General features: G+C 41.7%; 1 protein-coding gene across 1 annotated transcript; it reads right to left on the minus strand.

The window, feature by feature from the left end:
* Nucleotides 1-1,514: 1,514 nt before the first annotated feature.
* Nucleotides 1,515-9,970, minus strand: cnn1b (calponin 1, basic, smooth muscle, b). Its single transcript, XM_070847929.1, has 7 exons — nt 9,711-9,970; nt 4,510-4,631; nt 4,304-4,370; nt 3,572-3,709; nt 3,145-3,261; nt 2,624-2,770; nt 1,515-1,791 (listed from the first exon to the last, which is right to left on the minus strand). The coding sequence occupies exons 1-7, from the start codon at nt 9,768-9,770 to the stop codon at nt 1,546-1,548; spliced, it is 897 nt and encodes a 298-aa protein (XP_070704030.1). The 5' UTR covers nt 9,771-9,970; the 3' UTR covers nt 1,515-1,545.
* Between the last annotated feature and the right edge of the window lie 6,006 nt (nt 9,971-15,976).

Here is a 15,976-nt window from a genome sequence, read left to right on the forward strand (position 1 = left end):
ATGCAGAGGTTTTAACACCACAAGTGTCAGAGCCTCCACCATTTATAATTATGTGCATTTCTGCTTTCTAATTGTGTTGAAAATTGAATCTTGTAACAGCTGGTGATGCCTCTGACCTTACAGTAATAATAGTAATATTACAGTCAAGACATTCAGTGGGTTAACAGTATGATGCAGAAACATCAAAATGATAATCTATGTTTGGCACGTTTCACTTAGCAATTATCAGAGAGCGCTAAGGGTCTGCTTTGACATTTCCATTTACTTACAGTGGTGGATACAATACTCTAAGTACTATTTCAAATGCAGGACTTTTACTTTTAATGGAGTGTTTTTAACATTGTGGTATTTTACTCAAGTATCTAAGTAAAAGCCTGCAAGCATTGTTGGCAAAATGTATTTTAAGTATGAAAAGTAAAAAACACTGCAGAACGATGGCCCCTGTGAGTGTTATTCTATCATTAATACCTATACTTGCAATGCTATAATATTACTGTCTGAATTGCATTGCAGTAGAAGTGGTATCAAATGGAATGACTCTACTTTCCTTTGTTACATTCCACCACAGTTTACTGCACACGTGCTGAAGTCAGGCAAGATGCAAATGAAGCAACAGCACTAAAGCCAAAGTTCACAGAGGCAAAATGATTCTGAAAAGATGGAAGAAAAAGTAAAAACATGGCAAAAACGATTAGCAACTAAGTTTACCCAAACTTCAAACTAGATATCACAACGCCTACATTTTGTCTGACAGACCTTTCTACTTTTTCTAAACACATTCTGAAAAAAAAACCAAAGAGTCGTGCTGCACACACAGCCATGTCAATTAGCCCTGTAAAACTGGCGTGATGGGTAACTTGGCAGGCTCGTGAACATGACTATTTGTCAGGGCAGGTGCTCTCAAAACAAAGCAATGTCCGCACAAAGCTACAAAGTCCTCCTGCGTCGTCCGCCCCGGTCAGTCTGTGGACCCGGACCTTGTGTGTCACCCCCAGGAGTGGAATCCTAGAGCCTGCGGGGCTCTGACCTGGACTCTGTTCCAACTGGGTCAAAGTTCAATTAGCACCAACACGGTCGCTTGTTTCCTTTCAAGGAATTTTAAAATTCTGCATCCGTCAGTGTTCAAACTGGATTAAGAAGCACAGGGAGGTGAAGTGAGGGGGCATAAACAGTTAGACATCTCTAATTACATTGCAAAGTATAAAAAGCTGTAGAAAAAGAACTCTATAAATAGCAAAGGTTGTTAAATCTAAGTGTTTGGATATTTTTAGCGGTAATAAAATTAATCAGAGCAATGGGATACAGAATATGGTCACTGCATGACATTTTTGACGTAAGGTCAGCGTAAACATTATTTTTTTCTTACTCGTGGAAAGACGGACAATACATTCCTAAGAGTAAGAGTTTCTTTAGAGGCTGGGGAATGAAGACGACAATCGGTGTTAAATAACAGTCTGGAAGGTTTGCTCGTCACAGGGACAGCTGCGGTTGGTTGTCTGAAGGTAAGCGGAGAGGAGGGAGGGGGTGAGGCTGTCCGTGGCTGTCTTAGTCAGAGTACTGGTTGTAGCCGTCAAACTCCACCTCGCTCCCGTTGTTATAGTAGGTTTCGGTGGGGTTGGTGCAGTACTTGTTGTCGTAGACCTGGCGGGCCAGGCCGTAGGTGGTCATGCCCTGCTGGGAGGCCACTTTGTTGGTGCCCATCTGCAGAGAGATGGTGGTGGTGTCACAGTTCTCCAGCTCCAGCTTCTTGTCAAAGATGTGCCTCCTAGTTCCCGGAGCTGTCATGCCAGCCTGGGAGGCAGAGAGCAAGATGAAGGGTTTATATATAATAATAATAATAATAATAATCTACAGCTAAATGTATTCAAAGCCTCTTAAAAAGACAGTGACTACTGGTATAAATATACTATAGACATAATTCAAATAACCCAATAAGGCTGGTGTTATTGTATATTTTCCTTATTGTTAACAAATCCCAGGATCAGACCAAAACCAACAATGAACAACAACTATTGTCTGTGCGTCTGCAGCCTTGTTTTTCTTAACCATAGAATTCCATTGGTCCCTAAAATCTATTGAAAACACACAAAAGGAACAAGTCTCTGCACTGGGTGACACATTCCTTCATTATGGCAAACATGGGTGTACTCGCTTGCGCAGTGACTCCCCACCTGTGACTGATGCGACCCCAACGCCCTGTCAGACGGGCTCTAGCTGATCATACAAACGTGACCATTGTTACAATATTTTCTTTTTCATGAAATTGAACTGCCGTTGTCAAGTTCAGCCCTGTTATTGACTGGCGACCAGTCTTGCCTCTTGCCCAATGTCAGCTGGGACACCCCCCCCCCTCGCAACCCACGAGGATAATGAATGAATGGATGGATGTTTATGTGAAGTTTGCATTCTTACTTCTACCGCTTTGAGTGGCACAAGTTTTATGTTTCACTCATTAATCTGCTATTAATCTGTCATTCTTTGCCAGCAATTTTAAACTTTGACTTGATACTTATAGCTTATCTACTTCAATAATAGTCTAACAATAGTAATAGTCAGACATTATATCGGCATAAAATTGTATAATGAATGAACAACATTCATAATTCTTTAAGTCCCTCCTCACCTGGCTGGCTCCCTTGTTGGTGCCCATCTGTAGGCTGATTGTAGATTGGTCCAAAGGGTTGTCCATGGCCATCTTGGAATCATACAGATGGCGTCGTGTGCCGTAAGAGGTCATGCCCTTTTGACTGGCAAACTTATTGGTGCCCATCTAGAGACACAGCAAAATGGAGTGAGCTTAATAACTAAAAACACACCGGCGGATCTGGAGGCATAGTCATCGGGTTGTGCAGCATCTGTACGACTGAAAACAAATTTGAGATCACACTCATGATGGCCAGATTCCTGTTAATCTGCCATCATTGTCTTCATCATCATCAATTATCCAAAAGCAGGGCAGGTGAGGAGACTCAGCAAACAGCTTTCAGTAAAGATTCATTCAGCATGAGCCCAGCAGGGGGCACAATGACAACCCACTGGGGGTGTGTTTTGGCCAGCAGACACTTCAGTCTGAATCTACAGCCCCATATGCAGGCCTGGCCATAAAGTAGCAGATTACAGGTTTAGAATTCCTGCCGCTCTGACCTGCAGGCCTATGACGTTACGTCCCTCCCTGAGCTTCTCTGGGGCGAAGCGGCGCTGCTGTTTCTCGGCGTACTTCACTCCTATGTCGTATTTGGAGTGGAAACCTTTGGACTTGGCCTGAGAGAGAGAGAGAGAGAGAGAGAAGTGGCAGAGACAGAAGGGAAAATGGGGGTAATAGAGTGTGTTTTCATACCCATATTGTTTTTATTATGCTACTGCTGCTGCCGCCATACTGTGGTCCTACTGCATGCAACAGAAAGCACTTGCAGACAGCAGGTAGGCAGGTGGCTGCAGCGTCTACGGGATTATTGCAATACACTGATGCGCATCCTTATTTTTAGCCTGCAGAAACCATGAGCATTAATGATGAAAAATGTGTCCAGTTTTTGTTGCCTTTCCTAGAACGGATGTCACTGGACTAACTCACCATTCCAGCCAGAGCGATGAGTGAGCACTGGACCTGAGTGTGGTTGACATTCTCAAACAGATCGTTGGCCTCGAAGATGTCATGTGGCTTCAGGCCGTACTCTGTGATCGCACGGACAAAATTCCCTATGTTTTCCAGCTGAGGAAAAAAAGTGGACGGAGGGAAAAATTAATCGAGAAAGGCGTCCGACACACAGGCCGAGTAGTTTCAATATGTTGAACGCAGCTTTGCATATCTATTAAAGGAATAGTTTAACATTTGGGGAAATAGATTTATCTGGTTTTTTTATCTGTACGATAGAGCAGACAGCTAGCTTAGCTTAGCAAAAAAGATTGTGAGTGTATTTCCCAAAATGTCAAGCTGATGCCAAAACTGATTTAATGTAGTAATTACAGTTTGGTGTGGACACTAAAGAAAGAAAAAAAAGACCCTAATAAATGTATTGAAACTTGATCAGATGACTAGATGAATAATAAAGGGCCAAATATTGACAGTACCTCCAAGCTGTTCTTCTCTTTACTTGTCCATGCCCTTATAATGTCTGACTATGTGTGCATTTATTTACAAGTGTTAACATCACCTTGAGAATTTTTGGAAGGAGCTTCAATCAAGTATTAAAAGCACTGATTATTTCCTGTAAAAGGTCATGCGGATTCATCTGACTTGGTACTTTATGGAATGTAAATAAGCTCCACATGGTCTGGACAAAAGACCACAGAGCTGGTGCATTACCTGGTGCCAGTTCTGACTGGAGTTGTTGATCTTCCTCACAGAACCTGGCTGGAGAACATTAATGAGTCTACAAAGAAAGAGACAGAACCTTCAGTTTTTAGGGGGGGAATTAAGAAAACAATCACCACGTAACATTACAGAAACGAGCATTATTAAAGTTTGGACGCGTCTGTTCTGCAGGCGTCCTCTCGGTGTCGCCCACTCACTCGCACAACAGGACTCCATTCTTCAGACTCTCCATGAAGCCGTCCCCGATCCTTTTGCCAGTCACATCCTGAATCCACAGCCTCAGCTCCTCTTCCTTCTGGGGGTCGTACTTCCCTGCAAGCTGAGAGGGTGGGAGTGATGGGAGGTCAAACATAAGATTGGATCTCTGATTTATATTCAGTTTTATTACAAAACAGCAGCTGATTTCAGCCCATCAAACTGACCGTGACTAAGCCTACTTTCTAGAGGCATGTCTTTAGCCCTTTAGACTTTCGTAAGAGGCACAAAAAAAACCAGAACAGAACAGAAAACAGACCAATAAAAACCATGCACAGTCTGCCCTTGGTATCACTTGCTGGAGAACAACATGTCTTGATGGATGCACCAAGCTATGTCAGACATGTCCAGTGAAATGGAAAATCCTTTCCAGATTATTCACCTGCAGCACTTTCATTGGAAAGTGGACACTTTATTTTGGATGTGTTTCCTGTAAATTATTGGACATCTTACTCTCCATATCTGTTGCTCACATTGTTGCGTGTTCACATGGTGTCACAGTGACAAAATGACTCCAGGTTGCAGTAGCAGTTAGTCAGCTAGTATACCAATGGTTTATTTCCCCTAGTAAACTATGCAGTTATTTGGGGAAATTATCTGTAAATTATACACCCATAAAATATGGTGTTAGCCTTTTGCTTATGGTGGGCAATAAATAAAGTGAAATTCAATGAGGGATCGGAGTCGTAGAAGAATGTCATTTAAACAGTTTATACACAAAGTCTTCAGTTTAACATCTTTCTTCAGGTCAGGTTTTCAGCAACTAAAATAACTCTTCTCATAACTGTACTGTCTTTGAGAGTCTTACTGTATAATGAAAAAACACTATGAGATGAGGGGTATAAAGAGTACAGGAGGAAAAATGAAAATGAAAAAGGCCCTTGGACATTCCTGCATGTAGAAACACACTGGCCTCTCTCCCTCTTCTCTCCATGTATTTCCTTATTGGCACAAACACGTTGCCCCTAATACTTCGAATTCTAGCGTGGGGTTTAAGACTGCCTGCGCCCCCCCCCCCTTGTGCATGCACACACACACGCACACACACCCCCTCATCCCCTTTTCCTGAATGTTCTGCAGATAAGTCTTCACAGTCTGGGATCAGCAGCCAACACAAACAAGCATTTCAAAGCAGCAGGGATAGCGTAGCGTCCAGTCCATCACACCAAACTTGGGAGAAACAGCTTTCCCAGACACTCCTCCCTCTCCCTCTGACTGTCCTGCTCCTCTTCTCTGATTGGCCAAGCTCATATTTCTCTCTTCCTCTCTTTCCCTCTGGGTTTTCCAGAATCTGCCCTTTTACAGAGAGTTAACTATTCAGGCAAACCACGTCTGATAAAGACAGGCCAAGATCGACAGGTCCTGCTTCCAGTGGAGGTAGTTCAGCTCACAGTTTGGTTTAGTTGTGTTGTTTTTAATGTATAGCTCAGGAATGCAGGCAGAACTTGCTGTTTTCTGGGCTTTAAAAGCCATTTTTTTTTATTTCTAAACATGAATCACATAAAGCCAAACAGCACAATAAATCAAGATAATGTATTAGTTAAAAAAAAACCACTGACACTTCTTTATGATGGTTAGTTACTAATGCTGGTTATCAAACCTCAACCAAAACTTATCAAAGACTGTCAAGTAGCCAGTTGAGGAAGAAGTACATGGATCCTGTACTTAAAATGAGATTATGTAACTTTTATGTATGTATAATTAGCACAAGTGGACTAAACAGACTCGGTCATCTATTGAAATGTATCCAATGCTAGCTAAGTAAAATTACTCATTCAGCAGAAAAACAGCATGTGAACCGGTATGTTAAATTACATATTTTATTATACTGATGCATGAATGTGTGAGCATTTTAGTTTGTTGCTGCTTCAGGTGCAGTTACTATACTTTATATGCAGTTTAGCAGAGGTTCCCAGTATGGGCCCCTCCAAAGGGTCCCAACATAAATCTGATGAGTCAGATTTCAGAAGGAAGAAAACAAAACAAAAGCGAACAAGCAAGAATAAATGACCTCAGGTTCTGTGCGACAAATTTGCAATCATTATAACTGGACCTCCTTGAGCCTCCGACAGCTTAAGGGTAAATGTCTCTGTGTGGAAACATCAAAAACATAACAGACATGACAAGTGTCACAAGGCAAAACGGTCGGGAACACCTGGTTTAATCTCATTGGTTTTTTAGGCCTATTATATGGTTGTTTTTAAATATATAATCTGTCAAACAGGCTAAATGTAATGAAGAAGAAAGCACAGAATCATTTTACACTATGATTCGGAGTGAAATAAAATAGCACCAAATATCTGGTCAAATTCATAATCTTGTTTACTCATTTACTCAAATCAGTTTCTTATTCAAATCAAGATGTCGCTAATTGTTGATGGTATTTCAGTTCAGCTGTTTTGCATAGACAAACATTTTATATTTGGTGGCTTATTTGTTCAATGAAAAAGGGGTTTTACTGAAAATGTACCAATATTTCTTTAAGTCAGGTATTGAAAAAAAAAAAAAAAAAAAAAAGGGATCCTTTTTTGGAGCGGCACAAGAATGAAAACATTTCAAGAGATGCCCTGCCCTAAAGCAGTAACTGTTGCTGAAATGTAACTACAAGCCACTGCTAAGCCACATTAGCATTGACCATGAACAGTGTGGCAGCAGCATGAGCAGAGGACAGTCACGGAGTCGGTGAACTGACTCAGTACTGTCATGTAATGCCAGTTACACAGCAATGTCTATCCAGCCTTTGCTAACATTAGTCACCATAAGCTACTGGTCATACCAGACCAAGTAAGGCTATTGCAGCAGAACACTGAGTGTTCTGAACTGAGCAATCGCATGTTTGTGTAATAACCTTTCATTAATAACAGAAATAATGTGTTATTGCTTCTTTCAGAATGGACCTAGTCTCACTTTAAGTATTATTTCACAACCCGTGTAGATTCTCACAGGTCATTTGCAGTATTCCCTGTGATCAGGCATTATATCTAGCTGTGCCATTATATCTAGCTGTGTCACTGTTGGTAACTAATAAGTTAGAACATACACAAACACAGAAATAGTTCCCTTGGCGTCATTCCTTTGCTAGATCTCCTCACACAGTGCTACATGGATCCATTGTGTGAGCTGCTGGCACGGCTTCGTCAGTGCCATTTATCTCCTGTCCACCTGTGTTCCGTCAGGACTGTGTTTTGTCTTTCTTGACTCCCATGTAAACTGTTTAGAGTAAGGACACTTTCTCAAGTTCCAAGTCAGAGCCCGGTCACTCCTTAAAAGGCCATTAGATTTTGCTGATGTACCTGTCAGTCTTTCAGCTGCATCTCCGCTGCTCTCTGATGTCATGCTGCTGGAACGTACCATCCCTGCATGACCCATGAAGCTATTTTATTTCCCCATCTAACAGTGTTTCTACTCTACAGAAAGCGGGCAGTACCTCTCTACTCGCCCTTTGCGTGTATAATTGACTTGGAGGCGGTGCAGAGATGGTAGCGAAAACAGCTAAACTAGCGCCAACAAGACCTAGCCGACTGCTGAATAGCAGTAATGAAAGGAATGCGGGTTCCATAGAGTGCGACGCACCTCTGTGGGAGATTAAAGCTCTGATGAGAGATGGAACTATTCAGGGAAGAGGTGACATCCCTCCAGGACAATACTGATGATGATGATGATGATGATCTGGCAGTTGGAACAGTCACAGGCTGACCTTTCCCATCCTAAACAGACTGTCAGCAGCTCTGACTCATCCCAATGTACAGAGCCACTGCTGCCATAATAGAGGCAGCATTGAAATAAATAGAAAAATCTACTGACAATCACTGTATCCACACTTCCTGTCAGGATGGTGGTGACGTAAATACGGTTTGCTGGGTACAAAAACATGCGCTGGTGGAATGTAACTGAGTATCTGAGGTTATCCTACTTATTCTATGATTTTTATTTACATTACTTCTATTTCACTACATTTCAGAGAGAAGTACTGTATTCCACCACATTTACTTTAGAAAAATATTGTACATATGAACGAATTATCAAAAAACAAGATGCAATTTTTATGATTAAACAACCAACAGCATGTAAAAGTAGTTAAACTTAGCTAATATTTGACTCCTGGCAACATCAACATACTGCTTACATGTTTAATCCTATATTATGATAGAAGACTGACAGGTGCACCCTGTTAATAATACTTCTTTACTTTAAGTAACATTTGGAATGCAGGTCCTTTATGTGTGATGGAGTATTTTTACTTCACTTTTACTTTTTGAAGTAAAGGAATATCGGTCTATGTCTTCCACCACTGAGCCCACATCTCTCTATTCAATCATATAGCACTTTCTTCAGTCATAATAGTCTACGTTATGTCCCTTTACAATTTGGAACACCATCATATGCATCTTGGTTGTCAATACCAACAAGTTCACACTCACACACCTACAAAACTGATACATTTCTTCAGGGTTCCTGCTGCCAAGGAGATCAATAAACCAATAATCGAAGAAAAACAGAGCATTACGCAGTCCAGGTCAAACCCCCTCCCTCCTTGTGCTGCACTCTCACAGACTAAATGTCCTGACCCTTCGTAATCGCACAAATTATTTGGCCACTGAGACCCACGTCCACCTCCAAAACCAACACTTCGCTCACTGTGTGATCTGTTGTGAAAAGGCAGGAGTGTGTCACCGGAGCTGTTTCCCAGGCACACAACCTGGAATCACATGAGATGCTTTATCACGTCACAGCCTTTTTTTAAAAGAACTAAAACATGAAATAAAACAAAACATCTGACTTAAAAGGAAGAGTTTTAGCCACCCAGCATCATGTGTTGTTGTGTCCTCTGTGATCTGTTTCATGGAGAAGCTCATGTAAGCGTGTTACTCAGGTAGACAACGAGCCTATTAGAGGGTTTGATCCAGCTATTTTCTCCATGTGAGGACCCCCAAAGTTGGACCACACTGGATTCTGGTTACATGAACCCCATCTATGTGTTGGTTATCATCCAGGAAGTCATATTCATGTGGCGCCACAGTGTTGGTCAGCATGCTAGGTAGCTCCCACTGACCTCTGACCTCACTCAGGGAGCAAATGCTCCAGCTCCAAGTCTGACCTCTGTAAGTAAACCTCATAATGACGCTAAAAAGTGGACACCTACCTTACTCTTGACCTCGGCAGAAAGTCCGAAGGCTGGGCCGCTCCTGAAATGTGTTGTCATTCTGTAGTTTAGTCTATTTACAGTGGGGCTGAGGAGGGCTTTAAAAATGGAGAAGCAGGTTACAGCTCTCTGTCCGAGGCACGGGGAGCACACAGGAAAGTCCCGAACAAATCCGTGGGTATCTTTTCTTGAATTTTTATTATTTTTTTTTAGTTTCAAATTATTCGCCGCTGTCGTGCTCGGAGCTGCTGAAGAGGCTTTTCGACAACTTTCCAACACTTTTCTGAATCTTTTTTAAACTCTTCCCATGTGTGTGCTCTCTGATTGGACGGCAGGACGAGCCAATCAGAGGGCAGCCTCCTCATCTGGGGGAGTGATGTCACCGCTCGGGTATTAGGTTTAATCACTTTTTCCACCTTCAGGGATGTTCTGCGCTGGTGTCGCACTTTGCTAAAGTTATGTCATTGTCATGTTCAGCTGCATTAGGGCCATCAGTCAGGACCTTAAACTGCATTTCCTGATCAATGCGTAGCCCGTTTGATTTCACTACCCACCATGTACTGTGGTGAATCAGTAAATATTCATAGAAATTCAATAAGAACAGGAATTTTAACAATGATACAGATGAACATGTTTATTTAAAAAAGGTGGTAATCACATGATGTGTACATAATAGGTATAATAATTCTAACAACAACAACAACAACAATAATAATAATAATAATAATGATAATAAAAAGAAGAAGAAGAAGAATATATGATAATAAATAATACATATAAACAAGACTAAGAGGCCACAGCCATGCTAGCAGCTGTAAAAGTACAACTTTGACCTGCTGGTAGTGCTAAAAAACTCCAGGGATCACCAAAGTTAATAGATGTCATCCTCTAGGGACCGTGAATATCAGTACAAAATGACAATCCATCCAATAGTTGTTGAGATATTTCAGTCAAGACCAAAGTTCCATCCTTAGAGCTCTACCATATGCACAAGAGAAACCTTTTTGTATTGAGGTGATCTAAAATGTGAGATTCACATTAGATTTACATTGTTGCTATTGAGGAACCTTCACTTGCGTCCTGTGACTTTCCTCAGCAGATTGCCCATGTTGTTGTGGAGCTGTAGGCTGCAAATTAAAAACTACCCTCTGTCCCAAGAGAACCACAAGGATTTCTCATCCATGTTGAAAGTTTGTTGTTGACCTTGGATGGCACGGCAGCGACGAAACGGCCTAACCACAAAGTCGCTTTAGAAGCTGTTTTGGAGCTTTCGATCGTATCAAATGATCATTTCAATCTTAGCTGTTAAGCCAACATGGACAGCAAACCCTTAAAATGCTCAGGCAAATGGAAACATTTACAATGCCATGACAACCGGGCTCTCCAACAGCTGCTAAATCCATGTTCCATACTTAACTGAAGTAACATTACAGATTATCACTCACTATCTTTACTGTGTCATTTTATAATTTGCCATCTTAGAAGTCCAGTACTCAAAGCCTTTTTGACTCCTTTTGTCTCTTTGACCGAAATTCTCATCAAATTCCAAAATGAAGGTAGTGATATTTTTTACCAGAAGATTCCTAAAATCCTGGCAAATATGTTTAAAATACACTTACATTCTCTTCTAATAATCCCAGACCTCTGGAGTGCTTTAGTTGCTCTCAGATGAACATAACCAAAAATATACAGCGTGTGTACATGCATGCATTGCTGTGGGCCTGATGTAGTATATTTGAAATATGCCTGACTCTGTGTGGAAGCTACTGTAGAGCCTGACGTCACTCTGGGAACAATGAGGTGGTTTTCCCGTTTTACTCCAGTGTGTTGCCTCTCTTTCCCCCACAGGCAGGCGGATGACAAGGGAAGGAATGCAGCAGATACAGGGGGTCTGCTGAGAGGCGAGTCAGAGGGGGACAGAGGAGGCGGCTCCCCGGACATCATGATTCACCCTCTGCTTTGTCTTTCGTGTGTGTGTGTGTGTGTGTGTGTGTGTGTGTGTGTGCCACTAGCAGACGCATGGCAGGCGTGCCGATGGATCCGGAGAGGAACATTCTGTAAAGGCCAGCGATGGATGACAGACAGAGGGGCACACAGAGCTGAGCTACAGTATGGGATAGGTGGTGCTGATAGATAATGAAAGAGTGCAAATGCAAGATTACTGGACATACACCGTTACCGGGCAACAATGCAAAGAGCTTCACTCAGTCAGTGGAGGATTTATACACACACAGCTGAAAATAATTACTGCAGAACAATGGGCTGCGTGAGAGACGTTCACTGACCACAACACTGCAGTTTGTAGCTTGCTGCAGCCGTGATGTTTCACCAGTCTCTCGGAATGAAAAGTGACTCAAACACTCAAAACACGCATCATGTGAACTTTTGTGCATAAATACGGAAATAAGGCAAAAAGGTTCCGTTTCAGGAGTCCAGCACCTTCTCAGTATTGATCCTGCACTCCAGAACATGATGGATACACCTGATTAAGGGAGAGCAGTGGGTCTAAAAGCAAGATGTCGAAGGTTTTATCCACCAATAGATCTGAGACACCCAACAGCACCATGAGCACCAAGGTCGTAGCTGTGAGCGAGAACGCCAAGGTCGTGTTTTCTCTAATGTTTCTGGGACTATGGGAGCTCTAATAAACTGATGTGTACTTTAATTACACATGATGGGATTTAAAGACTTTTTAGACTTTAAAATTGAGTCTTTTGGGGCAGAAATATTAAATCATATGTAATGTATCATATGTAAGGAGTCAGTATTTCTCCATCAGACTTATTTGTAGTGAAAGAAGGCTTTAAAACTGCTGTTTGGCCATTTTGTAGGGAGGATACACGAACAGTTCAACTTCTGAATGAATAAAGGCACATTCTTCAAAGGCTACATTTTCTACATTTGAACATAAGATCAATTAATCTGTGTAATGTATTATAATGATAATATATGAGATGTGTGGGGATTGCAGTTGAAGCTGAAGAACTTAAAGTAGTTTAAGTCACTTGTAATTCCTGAAAACATTTGAAAATGTAGTTTTAAGTTTAATCCCTGTTGGCAGTTCAGTTGTCAGTTTGTGGGTGAACATTGAAAGTAGTCGAAGACTGAGAGCTTCAAGGAGTTGAAGTGTCCACTGAAGTGTGAGGGATGAAAGAAGCTGAAAGGTAAGTTGAATTGCAAATGGTTAAAGCAACTGAGATTTTCAGTGGAGGTGAAGAGAGCTGAAGTGTGTGAACCGTTAGGAGTTGAAGCGTCAGCTTGTCATGAGCAGTGCAACTACATTAAAAATCATTTGGCATTGAAAACAGCTGATTGTCATTTAAAAAGTAAAAGATAAATACACTTATAAATACACAATATAAGTTGAACCGTTGACGGTAAATGAAATTTCAGTTGAAGCTGAAGGATCAAAGCGCTAATAGTTGAAGTGTGAGCTTGTTTTCAGGTGGTGACGCTCGGTGACAGCTCGCTCAAGTGTCCCTGTAAAAGTAATAATCCATTGAAATGTCTATTAAAGTGTAAATATGGTGGCCCTGAGGCTTAAAGCAGCTGTGATGTCAGTTGAAGTGTCAGATCTGAAAATAGCTGAACAGTCTGTTTAACAGGAAGACAAAGATGCTGATGCAAAGGTGGAACCTGGACTCATGACCTCAGTGTTTTATAAAATCCTGGCTATGACCCTGATGAGCTCAGCGCACCAATAACCAGCTAATAATCATGTGAAATCACAATAAAACAGAATACAGAAACATCTTAATAGACCCAATAAACTGGTCAACCTTCCACCTCATACAGCTACGATGTAGTAAAAGTTTCATTTTGGTTATTTGTAATGGTTCTAAGATGAACCAAGATTATACTATGCTATCAAAGCACGGCGGATTACCATAAAGAGCCTGAGGATATACAATACTGCATACATACATTTGTAACCACAGAGACATTCTCATTTATGCACAGTCGCATTCCCTTGAGCACGCACACACACACACCGAGCGAGGGTCTTATAAACACTTCACAGAAAGAAGAAGAAGCACACACATGGAATTTGGACACTTTATTTGGGCATGATGGGAGAAGGGAAGGGCCTGAGCCGACTGGGAGAGCGATAGAGATGTAATGTCTTGTGAGAGAGGAATCCCTCAAACTAAAAATAACAGACTGAAGCCAGATATTTACTGCGTAGTGGGCTTTATTGTTTACGCTGGCTATGAGTTCATCTGACACTTAGGCTACTAGGCTACGTCTGGGTACGTTTATTATGCTGCAAAAATGCCATATGGATGGTAGCTGATGAGTAAAGCCTAAAGGCAGTAAACGTGCCACCGTTTTATTGACTGGAGGGAGGAAGTCTGCTGTAATGTAATGTATTTACAGTATTTCTACTTTAAATAACTATTGGGGCTTTATGAGACTAAGTTTTGTCCAACAGCTTAGTTCAGATGGCAAGGTGGTAAGCAATCCAGCAATCCAAACATAGGAGCTGTTTAACTGTTTGACGATTTACAATCTGGAATGGGACTGAAACATACTGTGCACACATGGCACATTTCAGAAAAAGTGTTTCAGAGTGAAGGGAGACATCCTGGAAGGCAGCAGAGCTCCAGGTTGAATGTAGTGTGATGGAGGACAAAACATGGAATTTTGACAAAATGCAGACTGAGTGTTTCAAGGACCAAAACTGTTCAGGAAGAAAGATGCAAAAAAGAAAAACAGACAGGGAGGGAGAGGGGGAGATAGAGAGGGAGATTAGTGCAGTTGCAGAAACTCAGAAGGGCATTTCTACAGTAAGCCGTTTCTCCCTCCACCCACCGACCCCTCTCCTCACTCCACTCCGTCTGGCTATTTATGGTAGAAGTCCTCGAGATCCTTACGCAGCCCAGAGGAGGCTCTGAGAGGCTGAGTTCATGGCATCGTAATTCCAACCTGTCGCTACAGTGGGACAGGAAGCCTCCAACAAACCTGGATTTGGTCAGTAAAACCACAAACGTCAACTCAGACCTATTCAGTCACAAGTTAGTGAGCTCACCTTCGGCAGCACATGCTCATATTCATGCATTTAGACCTTTTGTTATGGGATTATTCTTCTGGACACTTTTTCCCTTTCAACTTCTCCAACATGCTTTTATGTAGAACGGTGTTTCTTCTTGAAACTCCATTAACTTCAATGAAATTTCAAGTGCTTTCATCGCTTACACTTTCACCAGTTTACTATCTAGTGTCTAAGTGACACTAGTGAATAGATTGTTATTCTTAAACCAACAGTTTAACTACTTTCAGATTGAATCCATTAATTAAAATTCCAACTCAGGTACGTTTTCATGTCAACTGATGTTTCAGCTGACATCTAACTGCCTTCATCTGTTCACTGCTGTAACTCTGAATGACACTTCAAACCCTTTCAGGTCTCAGGTCTTCTCCTTTTAACAAAAGGTTGACATTACATTTCTCATCCCTCATGCAACTCAGATCTTTCATACACAATTCAACTTCTTTCACTTCTGCTGACACGTCAACTGACACTGAAATTACTTTTCCCACTCAGCTGACATTTCAAACTGCATTCATCTTTTACTCTTCCAATGACAACTCGTCGGCTTTCAGTAGTTTCATACATCTAACATCAACTAATATTTTTACTGCGCTTGTCTCTCACCCTTTTACGTGACATTTCAAGCCCTTTCAGGTCTCAGATCTTCACTTTTCAACATATCGACAGAAGCCGGCAGCTCTTCCAGTTCCCACAACTTTCGCTGCTCACAACACAGTTTACTTCAACTGCTTTCACTTCAACTGACACCGTCTTTCAGGTCGTACATTCGTACAGGCACTGATTTCTTCGGGGACTTTCCCACTCAGTTTTAACACCTAAACTTCAATTGACATTTCAGCTCCTTTTAGCACTTTCACTTCAACTTCATTCAGTGCACTAAAACATCTTTTAGCGCTTGCTTCAACTTAACTGCTGATCAAATTTCATTTTGTATTTGTATCTTGCCTACCACTTCAACTGTCACTGTTTTATATCGGCTATGTCAAACATTTCAACTAGGAATTTTTCAGTGGAACACAGTCACTTTTCCTCAGAAGATGTAGGAAAGTCCTCTCTAGCTTGAACTACCTGAGGATGTGTTCAGTCTCACTCATCCCTCTACCTCGTGCCACAGGAGGAGTGGAGAGGGAGCACAGACCGTCTGGGAACTGTCCATGCTTTCAGTCATTTTCACACATCTTAATCTGGGCTCTTACTCACAGGCAGGGACAGG

The sequence above is a fragment of the Pempheris klunzingeri genome, chromosome 17, assembly GCF_042242105.1.
Source record: "Pempheris klunzingeri isolate RE-2024b chromosome 17, fPemKlu1.hap1, whole genome shotgun sequence".
NCBI classification, from domain to species: Eukaryota; Metazoa; Chordata; class Actinopteri; order Acropomatiformes; family Pempheridae; genus Pempheris; species Pempheris klunzingeri.

Bases quoted from the DNA above. Each gene is read 5' to 3' on its own strand.
- cnn1b (XM_070847929.1), bottom strand. From the start codon at position 9,770: ATGACAACACATTTCAGGAGCGGCCCAGCCTTCGGACTTTCTGCCGAG. The intron at 4,632-9,710 runs GTAGGTGTCCAC...CCACCCTCTCAG, and splicing joins CTGCCGAGGTCAAGAGTAAG to CTTGCAGGGAAGTACGACCC. The intron at 3,710-4,303 runs GTAATGCACCAG...TTTTTTCCTCAG, and splicing joins CCAGTCAGAACTGGCACCAG to CTGGAAAACATAGGGAATTT.